The sequence below is a fragment of the Musa acuminata genome, chromosome BXJ1-2 (assembly GCF_036884655.1).
Source record: "Musa acuminata AAA Group cultivar baxijiao chromosome BXJ1-2, Cavendish_Baxijiao_AAA, whole genome shotgun sequence".
Lineage (NCBI taxonomy): Eukaryota > Viridiplantae > Streptophyta > Magnoliopsida > Zingiberales > Musaceae > Musa > Musa acuminata.
In genome coordinates this window covers 29,729,524-29,746,410 of record NC_088328.1, presented here as the reverse complement: position 1 = coordinate 29,746,410, position 16,887 = coordinate 29,729,524, and the positions used below count along the sequence as shown (strand labels likewise).

At 40.1% G+C, this 16,887-nt stretch overlaps 2 protein-coding genes across 4 annotated transcripts; one reads left to right on the top strand and one right to left on the bottom strand.

Annotated features, from left to right (window-relative positions):
- The first annotated feature begins 1,037 nt into the window (after nucleotides 1–1,037).
- LOC135608521 (probable transcription factor KAN2) lies at nucleotides 1,038–4,333 on the top strand. Of its 2 annotated transcripts, none has more exons than XM_065101507.1 (6): nucleotides 1,038–1,659; nucleotides 1,758–1,834; nucleotides 2,309–2,354; nucleotides 2,468–2,600; nucleotides 3,728–3,788; nucleotides 3,899–4,333. In XM_065101507.1, exons 1-6 carry the CDS (start codon nucleotides 1,083–1,085, stop codon nucleotides 4,013–4,015), a joined length of 1,011 nt encoding a protein of 336 aa, XP_064957579.1. In that variant the 5' UTR covers nucleotides 1,038–1,082; the 3' UTR covers nucleotides 4,016–4,333. The 2 variants fall into 2 exon arrangements, with proteins under 2 accessions (XP_064957579.1, XP_064957573.1); XM_065101501.1 differs by having other exon boundaries at nucleotides 2,309–2,363.
- A 3,745-nt stretch (nucleotides 4,334–8,078) lies between these two features.
- Nucleotides 8,079–15,349, bottom strand: LOC135584110 (inactive poly [ADP-ribose] polymerase RCD1-like). 2 transcript variants are annotated; one of them, XM_065101497.1, is made up of 8 exons: nucleotides 15,191–15,346; nucleotides 14,717–15,092; nucleotides 11,520–12,742; nucleotides 11,091–11,332; nucleotides 10,917–10,993; nucleotides 9,837–10,019; nucleotides 9,659–9,754; nucleotides 8,079–8,407 (listed from the first exon to the last, which is right to left on the bottom strand). In XM_065101497.1, exons 3-8 carry the CDS (start codon nucleotides 12,587–12,589, stop codon nucleotides 8,342–8,344), a joined length of 1,734 nt encoding a protein of 577 aa, XP_064957569.1. In that variant the 5' UTR covers nucleotides 12,590–12,742; nucleotides 14,717–15,092; nucleotides 15,191–15,346; the 3' UTR covers nucleotides 8,079–8,341. The 2 variants fall into 2 exon arrangements, with proteins under 2 accessions (XP_064957569.1, XP_064957564.1); XM_065101492.1 differs by lacking the exon at nucleotides 14,717–15,092 and having other exon boundaries at nucleotides 15,191–15,349.
- Nucleotides 15,350–16,887: the final 1,538 nt, after the last annotated feature.

Here is a 16,887-nt window from a genome sequence, read left to right as displayed (position 1 = left end):
TGCTGTCTTTCGATCCACATGCATGATATGATATCTCTTTCCCCATGTCAAGATGAAAATACTACTACCACCACCACCACCACCACCACCACCACCACCACTATAATAAAAATAATCCCATCTCTTCCTGTCACATATCAGCGCTCTCTCTCCCTGTCTCGCCACTGTGTTCACAGTGTCGAAGCTAGCTAAGGTTCGAGCAGGAAAGAAGGGAGATAGAGACAGAACGGAGGAAAGAAGGGATGCAGTGATAATGGCTCGACTGCAGGAATCGTCATCGAGGGAAAGCAGCCAAGTCGGCTCAGGAAAATGAACAGGTGAGTACAGATAACATGGACATGACTCGGCGCTGTCACTCCACGTGGATGACATGTATGTATTTCAAGGAAGCGAGGAGAGTATGGGTAACTATGCAATCTTCGTGGACGCTGGACGACCCATACATTACGCGTCTACTTACAATTTTTCTTCCAAGTACAAGTGACATGGTTCCATCTGCATCACATGTACTGTAGAACCCTCTTTATGATTCACATAACTCGTTGCATCATCCATCCGCCACTCTTTCCTCGCTATTTCATGCCCATCCTCACGCCGGGAGGGCATCATATTATCTATCTATCATACGCTCGGTTTTCAGGAGAAGCAAGTAATAGGTCGTATGCATGGAGAGAGAGAGGTCCATGAAGAACCCACCCGATGAGAAGCCCATCGCAATCGCATTCCAGTTTGATGGTGTGGATGGATGGACCTAAAGATCCTCATGCACACGAGCGCACCTCTCACACGCACGCATCCCTCTCCTCTCCTATCCTCCTCTGTAAAGCTATCAAGAATCCACAACTTTCACTTCACACCATACGGTCCTTTTACAACTCATCTCTTCCCACCTTTGATCACGACTCCTGTACAAGTTATCGCTTCCCCCAGCAGACACGGACTCATTTATGCTCACCCTCCTCTCGCATCGTTCGGCACCAAACCTGTATATAAGTAGTGCTGCTACCGGGTAGAGAAGGAGAAGGATAAGATCCAGAGGGAGGGAGGGAGGGAGGCGGAGGGGGGGAGAAGGAAAAACTAACATGGAGCTTTTCCCGGCACAGCCTGACCTGTCGCTGCAAATTAGTCCTCCTAGTAGCAAGCCCACGCCAAGCTGGAGCAGGACGAGTGATGAGAATCTTGACTTAGGGTTTTGCTGGAGAGATATAGAGTCCTCCGACAAAAGCGACACCGCGCCATCCATGGCCAAGGCTGACAACGCCGGCTTTGAGTTCTCCTTAGCCAACCAAAGTGCCTCGGAGACCCACGGCACCAACAGAGGCCACCACCACCACCACCACCTCCACTTCCATCAGCACCACCCGGTGCTTCACCAAGGATACCGCCAGGATCTCGGTCTGCTAATGCCGATAAGGGGAATTCCCGTGTACCACAACCCTCCTGCAGCCTTCCACTTCCTCGAGAACCAACAGCAGCAGCAGCAACACCACCACCAGCCACATTCATGTGACTCGGCGGCGCAGGGATCGTCGAGGTCGACCTCGAGATTCTTGCCGCGCTTCCCTGCCAAGCGAAGCATGAGAGCCCCAAGAATGCGGTGGACGACCACGCTCCACGCCCGCTTCGTCCATGCGGTGGAGCTACTGGGAGGCCATGAAAGTGCGTAAGATGTGGATCCTTCTCTTCTTTCTCCCTTGCAGACATGATTCGCTGCCGCGTACTGAAATCATTACTTTGCTGTGCCGCTTGGATGTTAGGAGCAACACCCAAGTCAGTCCTTGAGCTCATGGACGTCAAAGATCTCACCTTGGCTCATGTGAAATCTCACCTACAGGTACCGAGCTTACTTTCGACACTGGTCTCCGACCGGCCATAGCTTTACTGGATTTCTCCTCTTCTTCCGTTTGATGTCAACTACTTCCCAGTTCTTCTCCCCGCCGTAAGAAATGAAACTCTTGAATGGTTCTTCAAGATTGATCACGCTCGAAAGAAGACAGCAGGGTTCTTCTCTCTATCTGATCTCCTTCCTTTCTCCCAGACGACAGTGGGTTCTGCAAGCTTCTAGCTTATTGATCATAGAGACAAAAACACAAAATTCCTTCTCAAATCAAACCCAAATCTTTAATGATACATAATAAAAGTACAGCCACCGATACTTCCTTGCCATTTATTTTGTGGAGCTGTTTATGGTACATGGTAATAAGTGCTCCACATCAAGCGTCGGATATGCCCTAAATCATCCAATACTGTGTTGATCATACAAGTGTCTTGCTAACTCTCCTGAAGCTTTTTATGTGCATCATTGCAGATGTATCGGACCGTGAAGACGACCGATAGACAAGCAGCTTCCTCTGGTATCGCAGGTTTTCCTCCCTTTCTTCGGGGTTCCAATTTGCTTCTTATTTCAGTCATTATAATGCATCAAGATGTGGCTTCAATTCTCGAGCTCATATTTCCCTTGTCCCAGGGCAAAATGAACCTATAGAGATTTCTGATGACAACTTGCCTGAGATCCAGGGAACAGAAGCTTCCGGTCAACGAGCGAGGTCTACTGAAGATACGGGCACAGATGATTATGGCTTATGGAGCAATTCTTCCAGGTGATGATATTGCTTCGTCTGGTTTATTTCTGTTCAATTTCCTTACAGCAAAAAAAACATTTTTAGTCAGAGATGTATGCTTAGTCTTCATATTCAGCAAAAAAGAAGAAGAAGAAGGTTCTCTGGAGGCAATGAATTCTTTATTGCATAAATAAGAACATCAGCAAATTCTCATGTCAATATGCAGTAATTATATCCAATGAAATGAAGATTTTTCTTCTTTTATTTTGAAAAGAAAAGAAGCACATCGCCACCTGATTTCACTTACCAAAGCAAGCAAAGAGTCTTCAGTGTCCACAGAACTAAATGGTTTGTGCATCTGTAGATCTCAGATCTTACACTAAACCATCAGACACTCAAACATATGTATGCATTTCGATAGTTGCATTCTGTCTTCCTTCCTCTATGCTCTTTCTTGTCAACTGCTAGCCTTATATGAAATAAACTGGAAATAGGTATTTTACAGTAAATTTACACTGAAAGAACAAAGAGAATATTATATGATGGTTGAATGTCAAAAGGATGAGTGCCACCAGAATAACATAATAAGAAATCTTGCCACTACAGTGACAAGACCCAATGATCTATCTACTTTAGGCAGGCAAAGCTACAAGTTCTCTTCATTCTCTCTCTTTATCTATAATATTGGTCTCCATCTAAGTGCTCACAAAAAGCAGTAAAAGATCACAACTTTGTTCCATCTGCCTAGGAACAGGTGAACATCGAACCCCATAATGGTCTAATGATCTTCTTGAGTAGCTTGAAGGACTAAAGAGATTACTTACCCCCCACAAATTCAAGAAGCACACCCCAACTTTCTTTAGGAGATTTGTGTATCTAAGCCTACCAACTTCATATTCTTTCTTTTCTCTATGAGGTTGCATTCTTGGTGCTAAAGCTAAGCCTTGTGAAACTTCACTGCACTTTGTCCTAATGGGTAATGGGCACCACATGGGGGGGGGGGGGGAGGGGGGGTTCAACTTTAGTTCAATGCGCAAAGCTGAGAAAAGCAAGCAATTCACACCGAGCAAATAGTGAAAGACAACTTTCTTTCCTTGAATTATCTTGCAATGGACTACTAGTGATGCGGAAATCTTCTGTTTTGGTGATGGGTTTTTGGGCAGCAGGGGAGGCTGCTTCCTCGATAGACCGAGCGATTCCACCGCGTGGAGCGTAAATTCTTTCGAGGTCACACTACTTGATCCCATCATTTTACATGACAAGTAGCCTTCGCTTGCTTGAGAAAATCAAGATGGCGAATGAAAAGAATGGCATCCACTTTTTTTTTTTCTGTGCAGGACATGCAATCAAAAGGATCCGAGATGGTGCCCGACGTGAACTCGTCAAGCTTCTCGGAGAGGAACACGGAAAAGCCCAATCTTGAGTTTACCTTGGGAAGGCCACATTGCATCTAGAGTCGTCATCCGGCAAGACATGGTATGACCAGATGTGATCACATGAAATCAGGTACCACCCATGAGACCAAGATCATATCAAAGGAAAGAGAGAAAGACAAGGAGACCATTGAGGCAGAAAAGCAAGGAAAAGGGGACATTAGTGTGTGTGGGGCGAGTAAGAGCTTTTCAAAGCTGAAAGAGCTTGTCCAAAGGCCATGCTCCACTTGGATATCATATGGGTCTACTGATACAAGCTGTTAAGACTGAGAAGAAGAAGACGAGTCTCTCTTTTCTCTTAGAACTGTCATAAAAGCAAGAAAGGATTGGGTTACTTCATTCGCTTGCACATGCACGAGTTTGCTTTTATAGTTCCCCGACAAAGTGCAAAGTGAAAGGTTATTATGCTCTAAATTGTTGTCGTCAGGACATATATATTTGTGGAATAAGAACTCATCATATATAATATCATCATCCTCCTTTCCCCTAATTCCAATTTGTTTGGCCTTCCTACTCTTAAAAACCTGCCTCTCCAGTACTCGATGATAGTAATCTTAATTAGATCTCCAACATGCAGCTAAAACCGATGTTTACTCAAATAACATACATAACTTGACATCTCATTCCATAACATGAGCTTGTAAATCCCAGCTAGAAGCTATTTGGCATTCCTTTTGTTCAGCAAATGTTTCCCAATTATTCTTCACTAAGATTAATTTGTAAGGAACTTACACTATTATTAGTCAATGATTAATTACAACAGCTTGGTTTTCTTCTTGTTTCTTCCTAGCAATGCCATACCACTGAAACATAATGCCAGGTTATATTCCAGTGAGACACAATGAATGTATCTGCAAAGGCAATGCAGGTATGTCAGGATCAAAGGTTGCAGAGCTGGAGATTGAAGGCAGATTAGAGTCTAGCAATCAACTTTCACCTATCATTATGTTGCATGCTTTGGGACTTCATTTGGTCTTCATCTTTTAACCTTGTGTGCATTGGCTCAATCCCACTTAACCCACTTGTGGTTTACTTTGAGATGCTAAAAACACCTAAAGCATCTTTCATCAAACACAATGTTATTCCTTCACCACTCTGCATTAAGCTTGAAATCATATATATGGATGGATGTAGTGCGGAGTAGCACATATGTGGCTGGAAGAAATGTCGCATGTGTGGCCCATGCACTTTCCCTTTCCAAGTTATGCGACTAAATACCAAATGTGTTGATGTTTATATTGTATGGCACATACGATGTCAGACTCATAAAGACTCTATATTTGTCGTAACTATAAGAAAATAGGGCGTGTCATCTCTTATCCAACAACATTAATTTTCTTTTAAGGTAAGATAGGAAGCTTCCATAAAGAAGAAAAATTAGAGAGAGTCTTTCTTCGGTAATTGGATTAACCTGAGTGAGAAAGAGAGTGGCTTTTAGAGTTAACACTTTAGGATTTGCTTGAAGTCATTTGGAGTTCCTTAAGTCAGCGTTCGACGAGGATAAAGAATCTTAGTATGAGAAGGAGTCCTCGTGAAGAAAGAAAACTCTAAAAATTAAGGTTTGACGCTTCTATAAATATCTCATGTATCTTTAGATTTAGATGTGAAAGGGAGGAGAAATACTTTGATGATCCTCTTCCCTTTAGAGTGTATAGAGATGATGATATTTATAATTGATCTCACATGATAAATAGCTTAATATTTCTCTATGAACTTTAGAGTAATTTTCTCTTTTGATTTTTGGATCCTCCTCTCACTGCCCGTCACATCCTACCGTGAAGGTTGCATTCAGCAGGACCCAAATGTCAGCATGTATCCAAATTCGACGCTCGATGACATGAACCAAAATCTTGAGTAGAATTAAAGATTCATGGAGGACTGCAAGAGGTATTCGGGGTTACTTCACGAAAACTAAAGAAAAGACAAGTAATTGGTGAATGATGCCTTGCCATCTCGTCTGCTACATCGACTTGGCTGTCGCTCCGAAGAAAGAAAGCGACTTTATGTATGCTGACAAACCTGCATGTCGTGGAAGTGAACGACGACGTCAGATCCTGTCCATGGCAGCGGCCGCTTCACATATATCAGATCAGATGTCTTCGCTCTCCTGTTTGGAACTGACAACCCCTTGCATGCACGCCTCTCTCGCTCTATCTCTCTCTCTCTCTCTCTCTCTCTCTCTGTGTCTGTGTTGTAGCTTTAGCCTTCCCATACAGCTTTTACATACACACAGGGGAGCATCATGCACACATCCAACCTTTTGATCCTTTGCTTTCCTTCGACGTGGGCCCGTCCAAGCATGTCCTCTTACTGGTCGAGTCAAAATGATCAAAGGTATCGTATGGAGAAAGAGGAAGGAAGAGAAAAGAAGGGATGAAAAATGATGCGTACTTGAGTTGTGATTGGTATGGAGTGGGTTGTGTGTTTCTCTCTCCAGTAGTATTTCTTCAGCAAGATAGGTACAAGACTGGCATATATTCCAAGATGGGATTCATTTTATGACAACGTTTTCTCCTTCGAATAGTTATACGTTTGGAGGAGAGCGAGGTGACAAAGGCAGAGAGAGAGAGAGAGAGAGAGAAACCGATGTGGCAAATAATATAAGGAAAAGGCCAGTGAGGATAGTGAAGGGAATGTAGAGGTATCAATAGGTTACCATCACACTGAATTGACTTGACGTAGCCTGCAAGCTGGTGGAGGGCCTGCAAGGATCATTTGTGGGAGCTCAAATCCTCCACAAAATGAAGAACACGTCTACATTTGAGTTATGTGGTTTCATTCCTCAGCAGTCATAATGGTAGGGTTTAGGTGGGGAATAGGAAACATAAGAGAGTTTCCATTGTAATGGGACAGATAATAATATATACGCAAAAGCAGTCAGATACAGATTATATACATATCATATATATGGAGAGATACTACGTCTGGGTAGCAATTTGGAGGTTTGCTGGGAAGTCAGCTACGTACATGTAGCAGATTGCAATTAATTGATTGGAAACGGTGGCAGCAATGCTGCATCTCTGCCTCCCTCCCTGATCATATGAGTCCAATTATGCGAGAATCACGGGGGAGTTCAAAACGGTGTCATCCTCTTCTCTCTCGCTCTCTCTCACACACACACATCGAGCAGGAGCAGCAGCAGAAAACGATGACATGGGAAGATGCAAGCACTCATTCGCTCGGTTCCGAAACGGTCACCCCAAATCAATGCATCGCACTGCCACCGAACAGTAACACCTGCAAAGCTTACACTTACATATAGACTTCTATGTCACGAGAAGCGAGGAAGAGAAAGAAGGCGAGGATAAGAGGAGGAAAGAGATTGAGAGAAAGAGGGGGGGGGGGGGGGGTGGAAATAAATGATAAGGCACTCGATTGCATTATGATTGGCAGATGAATGGGCGGGGTGAGGGAGACAGGCAGGCGTGGGCGGGTTTCGTCCCATCACATCGGCGAGCAGGACGGAGGGTGGTGGTAGCTCGGGCTTCGCATCCTGCGATGGCGACGCGACCACCCACTCCTTGTCCGCCCCGCATTCAAGGCCCTGTCTCACGCGTACATGCACGCACACTCACCCACCCTCCTCTTTTTCGCATTTCATTTTTTATTCTACTTCTTCTTCCTCTTTACTCTTCCCTCTGGTCCCCCTTTTCTTTTCTTCTCTCTCTGTCACTCTCTCTCTCTTCTCCTCTCTTTCTTCCTTGCTGCAAGTTAGAATAAGTACCACAGCAACCGGGTGAGGAATTTGATTCACGTATATATGATTCACCTGCTGGTTTGCATTTAATGTAGGTAGGGCCGGCCCTGTACGGAGGGGTTCACATGAGGATCCTGATTTGACCATACTGTGGTTTTGCATTCTGTGGAGATGACTCCTCGGTGAATACGTAGAAGGATCTACAGATTAAGATAGTAAATGATTGCCAGCGTTAGGAACGTGTTCATTTAGCTAAGCTATATGATTTGCAGGGACAGGAACATAATCCTCCCATTACCTGCTTGCTGTGAGAGTTGACAGTCTCCATAATAAAGACAAGGCAAACTTACACAAGCAGCATGGGTTTTAATTTTCGGAGGCTTATCATACAGAGAGAAGGTGAGAGAGATTTCACATAGATATCATATGTTTGATAGGCCAAAAAAGACTCCCACTTTACAATTACATCAAGCGAGCCAAATGATACACAACAGAGACAGGCATTATTATTACAAAGAGTACACAGCTTGAAACAAGTTTCTTAGATCGTAAACCTACCGTAAGGAGTGAGTGCTGAAACCAGCAAACTTACTTCAAATGTGAGTGAGACTTGCGAGACCACACACAGACAGCTCCATGCTTCCACCTTGTCAAGACATGTTTTGCAAGTTACGAGACCAGGACTTTGGTGGCTCGTGTCTGGCCATAGGTGGTAACTGCAAGAGAACAACAGAACCATGGAGTTATTACACCATGCAAAAGACTCTTCCATCCCATACTCTTTTTAACACTCTAATCAAATGGTGATGACTTCATGAGAAGAGAGCAATATGATGACTGAGAATATATATATTTATATATATATACTGTCAATAAGCAACTTTAGTGAGAGACGTCATTTGAGATATTGACAACCATGGTGGTTGCTTTAGTAAATACTCCTAGTGAGCAACTTTAGAGAAGTTGCTTTAGATATTGACAATCATGGCTGCTCCTTTATTAAAAACTGCTAATGAGCAAACTTTAGTTAAAGACGTCATAAGATATTGACAGCCTGCTTTACTGACTTATAAAAACTTGTTCTCATCTGTATATGAGAACACAAGAAGATAGGATGCCTTGACCTTTGATACTAGTAACAAATCATCTGCAACAAAAGCCTTAAACAAAATAGGAAATCAGATTTACTAATTGTGATGTCAGCTGAAGATTGTTAAGTAAGCTGATTTACTAGTATTGTGGAGAAATTATCAAGCTGAAACACTGAAAGGGCAGGATATGCCTGGAGTTGAAATCTATAAAAAAATTATACAACGCATAAGGTAGCTCGGCTGACACAACGAGAGACTGCAGATGGACTAAGGGTCATATACAAGTAGGAAACTAACAGTGAAAAACTTCAGAACCTCTAGCTAGATGGATACCACTTCACTCTACTTGCTATATCTGAAATGTATATGTGCTTGTCAGTCAACAAACAATCAAGAAAAAAGCCCAAAAATGGAGTTCAAAGTTGATTCAGGATGGAACCGTTGCCACAAGTGAGAAAATTCATCCCTTGGTGATAAAGACATGCAAATTCATAGTGCAACCTTGACACAACATCTAGGATGCTCCACTGAAACTTCTGGTTTGCCTCATTAGTGGCCCTAGTAGACCAAGAGTGACTCCAAATGGTCACAGGAAGGGAAAAGGTGATGTACATAGACAAAGAATAGAAAAGTTGAGAGACATGGAAGACGACTGGAGTAATAGTCATCAACAAAATTCTTTGAGCAAGCCAAAGACTCTGTTCATTATCATGGGCTAGGACTGAATGGTGTGAATAAGGAATAGGATCAAAACAAACCAGCAAGTGTAAACTTAAAACTTAAAAGAGTGGTTTGATTAGTTACAGGACTCGGCCTATTCTATTTGCAGCTTCACTCATTTGCAGCATTTATAAAAAAAAATAAAGAAAATCAAACCTTCTGTTGCAGCCTCATTATAGTAGAAACCAACAATTTGTCCCCGATTATCTGCCTTAACTTCTTGACCAAGTCAATTCGGCTTATCTTTCTCTTCTGGTAGAAAAAACAGTAACTATTTAGGAGGCCAGATTAGCTCAGGAGTAAATAACACAACTTGTCAGTGAATTGTTTAGACCTTAAAGTCATCATAATGAGTGTGAACCAGGTCCATGTCCCCCTGAGGCAATTTAGTTGAAATGGCTGCAAATAACATTGAAAAGGGCATCCATGGTGAACTTGGAATTCTTGGAGGTGTTCTTGTTGACACAGGAACTTGAGAATGATTGCCCAAGGCTGGAGATGGTTCAAAAGTCTTATCCTGAAGGTAAAAAAAAGGAAAATAACAACAATGATAACAGGCATTCACTGATAACTAAAAGACAAAAAAACACTTCAGATGCAGAAAAAAAGGCTGCATTAGCAAATATTAAATCTGGATATCACAGAAAACAGAATTGACAAATGATCAATCAACCATTCCAGTCATACAAATTTTGATGAATTATCAGCTGCACAAAGTAAGATCTCAAAATGAAATTACTTAAAATAAAATTTTGATTTCCTCCCGTCCACAAATAGTAAAAACACTAGAACATACAAATGTCAATAGCCATGAAAAACAGATATGGATGTGGAATATTTATACAGATCTGATATGGATTGATAATATAATAGTATACAACAAAGCTTGAAATTTGTCTATAATCTATAAACAGGTATTGATATATCATGATAAATAGTAAGCACTTAACTATTATTTCTGCACATACGCTTTTGGTAACACAGAATTTCTCCACACTGTTTGATGATTGATACAATATATACACACACACAAATAAATAAATAAATATATATATATATAATTAATCTACATAATCTTGTATTCATCTCTATAATATAAAATCTACATCCAAGAGAAACAAGTTCCCCTAATATTATCTATTCAATATCACCTAAGTATATTAGAAGTATCTAAACTTTGATAATTAATTTACAGTTTTGATATTTCAAATAAAATATCTAACATGTATCCAAAAGTATCCTACATATCTGACATGTATGCAATACATAAACTTTCAGCATCCTAAATCCTAAATCTCCATGTGTTCAGACAAAGAATCTATTTATGGAACAACCAAACTTTTCTCAACTCAAACCTCATTCCAAGTGCAGAGTTTCTATAAAATATGGAGGAATATCTGATTGTAGAACACACCTGTAATAAGCAGTGAGATGGACTAGAATTTTTGAGGGCAGATACATTATATATACTTTCCTTCCCAAGCAAACATTCTGCAATCACATAAACATACAATCTTTTCAAAATCCTATTGATGATTTTCAAAAAGAAAGCTATAGTCATGCAAAGAAAGCACACTAACAGCATTACCTTTAACTTTGGAGGTCACCCTAAAAGTCACTATGTATTCTGCATAGACATGGGTAAGCAAATTCATGTCCCATATAATATAATGCCTTGGCTTTTGAAGATCATCTACACCAGTGTCAAAGTTTTCATTACTAGGTTGACACTGTTCAGATCCAGGGTGAATAAGTTCCACATTTCCCATTACAATGCGGCACAACATAAGGTGGATAACGCAACTTTCATCAACATCAGAGTAGCTGGTACTGTAATAGCATATGCAAGTAAGTCATAGTTCTTCACAATGGACTATCGATAAAAAAATTCCAAGAAGAGAAACAGGAGCAGACAGTAATCAGGATAAGAAACTATTGACAGCCTTCCCTGACAAAAATTAAGGTATTCCTGAAGGTGCACAAACATGATGAATGTTATGTCAAAGCAAAACCTTACCAGATGTTGGAGCAATTTGCAGGGGCGAGATGAATGCCATTGCCATAAAGACACTTCTGCATAGACCGCTTCAGAATTCCATGTAACATCATCTCCTCCACTGCATCCTTGGAAGAAGCAAGCCATGCATAGCGGACATTTGCATTGCCACGCGCCATTTTAGTGACTTCAACCTGCTTCTGAAAAAGATCAAACCGATCTAAACCTAAATCATTTCTCAATGGAGTCCTAAGTATTCCAACAATATCCTTTGCATCAATAAACTTTCCCAACCCTTGGAGTAACATATCCTGCACCAAACTAACACGATGACCACCTGCAGATGCTTGAAATGTTCCAAAAGCAGGGATATCTAAAGGGAAAATAGAACCTGGTTCATTTTCTCCTACTACTTCATTGCCTGGAGACCAAATATTCTGATGACTGACAAAATTTTCTTCGCACTTGACCCTCTTGATATTAGACATAATCTCATCATCAGCTACTGAACTTGAGCTTTCAGCTTCATTGATGGAAATCTCAAAATGAGTGTTGTTTCCATGTATCCCATTTGATTCAGAACTCATGTAAGCCTGAATTTTTTTGTCAGAGTGATGGCATCTATTTGATGACTCTGGAAAGAAGCATTTTCCATGATCATCAATCCATGCTAATGGCTTCAGACCTGTATGCAGAACTACACAAACCATGTGAATGAAATCTAACAAACATTGCTGATTCCGATAACCTACTTCTGTAATTGCTTTCTTTGATTTAAATTCTTCCTGTACCAAACTGACAATGTTTGCTGGAAAATCATTCCATTCACCATTCTCATAAAACAGAACCTGCTGGGGTAACCCACTCTGTGTGAAATTGCGATAATTCTTGAGAATATGGTTCTCAGGAGAGCAACATAGGTTGGTTTTACATCTGGTTCTCGTGCAGGCCCTTAAAGAGGATTGACCTACAATAGGCTGATGTGCTACCAAGCCATGGCCAATGTCAATGGAACAAACATCAGAATTTCTCTTTCTCTTGAGATCACAGTTTTTGCCTTTATCCAACACCTTTACGTTCAAATACTCCATTTTTACTCACAAAAAGAGTTGCAAACCACTGACTAATGCTTATCAATGTAATTTTCTCCACGAAGCCTGCCAACTTTTTACAATAACAGAAAACCGTGCATTGGGGAATAACCAGAAAATATCATGTCTGGGAAGACAGTGAACAAGGTTTCCCTGCAAAAGCATCCAAAATATTCAAGATGCACTTATAGAGTAATCCTATTAGAATACCTAGAAAAATAAAGAAATATACAAAAGCCGCATAGCAATAATATCTATGGAAAATGTTTTTACATCTCAGTAGCAATAATCAGATCAGACCAAAGAAAGCAACAAAAATGTAAAAGAACAGTGATGAAAGACTCCCCTTTATACAAAGGAGAAGCCTCATTAAATAATGGTGACAAATAATAAGCATTTAGTCCAAAAAATAGCACATCAAATAAAAAAAAATAGAGAAGTATGGCTATTAAGTCGTACAGAATGGACCAAGAAGACTTATGGATCTATTGGAAATTCATTTATAGATCAGAATATCATGGACAATTTGGATGTGAAGGCATCCCAAATATAAATTAAAAAGAAAATAAATATTTCTATGCTGTTATATATATGAATATAAAGGCATATCAAGTTAATCATCATGCTTCTAACAAGGAGAGGAAGAAAACCATACAATTCCAGTGAATGCATTAATGTAGTCATTGTAAAAGTCTATGCCATTGAAAAATGGAAACTATCCATTTGTACATATATCTACAATTCTTCTCTTAGTTAAAGAACAAGAAAAGCTCAACTTATATCTACACTCGCATGCTATTGTTCCACCACAATTTTCAAGTATATTATGACATATAAGATCACCCACCCACAACAGTAAATTTTTGGGCATAACCAATATTGAGATGCTCCTAAAGTTGTATGTATCATCACTAAGTACTAGAAAGTGTCATGTCTGCGAGCTACAATGATAAACAAAATTTAAAGAAGAGTCTAGACAACAGCAACAAAAATCATAATAAGGAGTTAAGCACATCAAGAAGGGAAGATGATCGATAACAAGATCACCAATCTTTCAAAACTCATTTTTCATCTTTACTTATTTTCTTTTTAATGACTTGCAAGACAACTCCCAACTTGATATACATGAGTACAAGCCTAGGTTCATAGCTACATATGAAAGCCTGTGACCAATACCACCAGTATGAAGGCATTCTAATGGTAATATGAACCATGTTTGATCAGCGAAAGAGATAATTACAATAACAATCAATAACCACAAAAGGCACAATTAGATGGTATGCCAAAATAGGCAACCAAAGAGAAGCGGCAGGGTTTAATTCTTTGTATGAATGATCTTGGAAAAAAATGTAGAAACCACATATCAACATCTCCAACACAGGAATCAAGAGAGTCAAATCAAAACACGGGCCAAGCGGAAAGAAGATATGTTTCCTTTCTGTCCCTGACACCCTGCATCCTCCGTTACTGGTCTATCAAAAATCCTGAACGGTTTGCTATTATAAAGAGAGAACATTGAAGATTTATGTTCTCCAACTAATCCCTTTACAGGTGCAGTTTCATAATTCCCATTCCAAAGGATCCATTATTTACAGCCACATGGCTAAAAATGTGCCACTGCACTTTCTTAATTCTATGAGGCATTCGTAGTCAACAAAGATTAAAAACAGGCTGATAACCCCAAAATATCCTTGCTTTATTGCATTTTCCACTCACCACCACAGCCCACACTATATAGAAGGCTAAGCACTAGTCATACCAGTACCATATATTCTAACCTGACTGCAAAATCCAAGTAACTTTGCTGTTACAAATCAGATGCATTGACACATCTGCTGATTTCCCCAAATATCTCTGCATGCAGTTCTTTTAAATAAGTTATTTAACATGTAACGATAGTGCATAAGTAAACCACGGATTACAATCTTATAAATAATGCAAACAGCTTTTCAAGCATCTGAGCATCATCCATCTTAGATAAAATCGGACGCTAACAATAAATGGCAAGAATTCGATCGTAACATAAAGATGCCAATCAGACAAGCAAAGTCGCTTCTTTGTCTGCACTGACAAAGTTGAAACTGTAAAAAAAAAAAAAAAACAAACATCATCATCACAAATCCTAACCTGTCTCTACATGGAATCAAGCACAAACAATCATCCAACATCAACAAAATGCTATGTTAATTCAAGTAATTGATTCTTCTTTCCACGGATGGGCAGCAAACATTGATACTATGAGATGTAGCACAAATTCCAACACCAGCGACAACTAACAGAATATTTCAGACAAAATTCAGGCAATCCCAGATAGCAGCGAATCAACGGTCATGCATGTGAAATTCACAAGAGAATTGACCCTCTTGATCAATACGCATCATGACCATATACCAAATCCCATCAAAGATGACTTGATCACTCGATTCCAGACCAATCAGGCAATCACTGACAAAGATCACAGCTTTCCTTCGCGAATATTCCCCCAATCATACAAACCATAACCCTAATCCAGGACCAGGATCAACACAACAAAGAGAGAAAAAAAAAGGATCAAGCCAAAGGGAGGATAGGAAATCGAGAGCGGAAGGGGAGGACGGATACCTAAATTGGAAAAGGCAGACGATTAGCTGATACATCTCTGAAGGAAGGCCACTCTCTCTCATCCGAACTCGGTAGCCGGGGGCGGTGATTTCCGCACCTTCTCGATCCGGGAGAACGCGAGGAGAAGATGAGGACACAGTGATCAGAAGGAAGGTAGAGTACAAATACCGGAGGACGGTCGGCAGTCCGCCCGGGCTTTCTTGCGCCAAACGCAAACGACGTAACTCCACCGACATACCTCGATCCGACGGCGAAGTTCCAGCTTCAAAACCCTGTAATCGACAGTGATTGGATCTCATCCGTCGATCGGTTTCGGCATCCGGATCCGCTACTTGGTCCAAGAGCGGGGACCGGGGTGTTTGACGTTCCAGAAGCGAACACGTGGCCATCAGAGTTTTACCGAGAGGTTGACCAACAGAAAGGAGAGGAGGAGCAAACGGTTTGTGTGCCTCGAAATTGGATGGACACCACACGACGACATCGCATCGTGTCGATAAATGTTGACCGACCGACGAGCCCAATTTAAATGTGGCGTTGACGGACTGGGCTTCTTAGAAAGCGTGACCCACATGGCAAGCACATGAATAAAGATCATACATAAATTAGGCGATGGTCAAGCTTGTACAATAAATTACATGGTTACATTATTGCATGCAAAATAATTACACATACTAGTTTGACAGATGAATTGTGAGCACAGTTGATTTCTATTCAATTCATGACAATTAATATGGTTGATGAATTTTGATTGTATTACGTATACTCATGTTAATGAAGAAAATTAGAATTGAGAGGTGATGAGCATATTTTTCCTATCTATATGCTTTTGGAGTGAAGGAATTTTTGTAGTGGTGTTTGGAGCCTAATGCTTCCAAATGTATGGCATAGATTCATTATGTTAAGAAGAACACCAAGTCTTCTTTTACTGCTGATTCAACTAAGTCGTCTGCAAAGGCAATAACGTGTGTTTGAGTATCTTAATAAGTCCGACAGAGACTTCTCCTAAATCAATTTGTTTATGTACAAATTTATAGTAAAATATGGACTATTCCAATAAAATGTCATTCCTTAACAAAAAATTATTATTAAATAGCAGATATATATATATATATATACTATAATTTTTAGGAAAAATATGTTTTAAAATTTTTAATTGACATTTGAGATATTATAATGATTATAGTATTCCAAGTTCACTTAGCAAGTATTAAGAGTTCAAGATTTTGTATTATATATCTTAGTATTAGAGGAAAAAGTTATTGTCATCTTAATTAGCCCAATATGATCGAGAACCGTATACGTAAGATTGTTTGAAATGTCTTCAAAGAAACTCCGAAGTGAAACTAAGATGGCTTTGAGGTGGATCGGAGATGACTCTAAGGTGACTTTGAAATGGAAGTATTGTACTTCTGATGTGCCACTTACATGAAGACTAAGATTAAAAAAGACTTCTTGATTTAACCATTTTGATGCTTAAGTTAATAATCTGAGATCCTTAAATATAGGCTTAAGTAATTTGAAGAGAGAGAGAGAGAGAGAGAGAGATTCCTACTTATTATTTAGAATATATTTTTATAATTTTAAAAGAGGAGAAAGAAGTTTGTGATTCTTCTCTTGTCATAAAAGAGGAGAAAGGGGTTTACAAATATCTTTCTTAAACACAGAGAAGGGAGTTTATATTATGAATGAGAAGATGG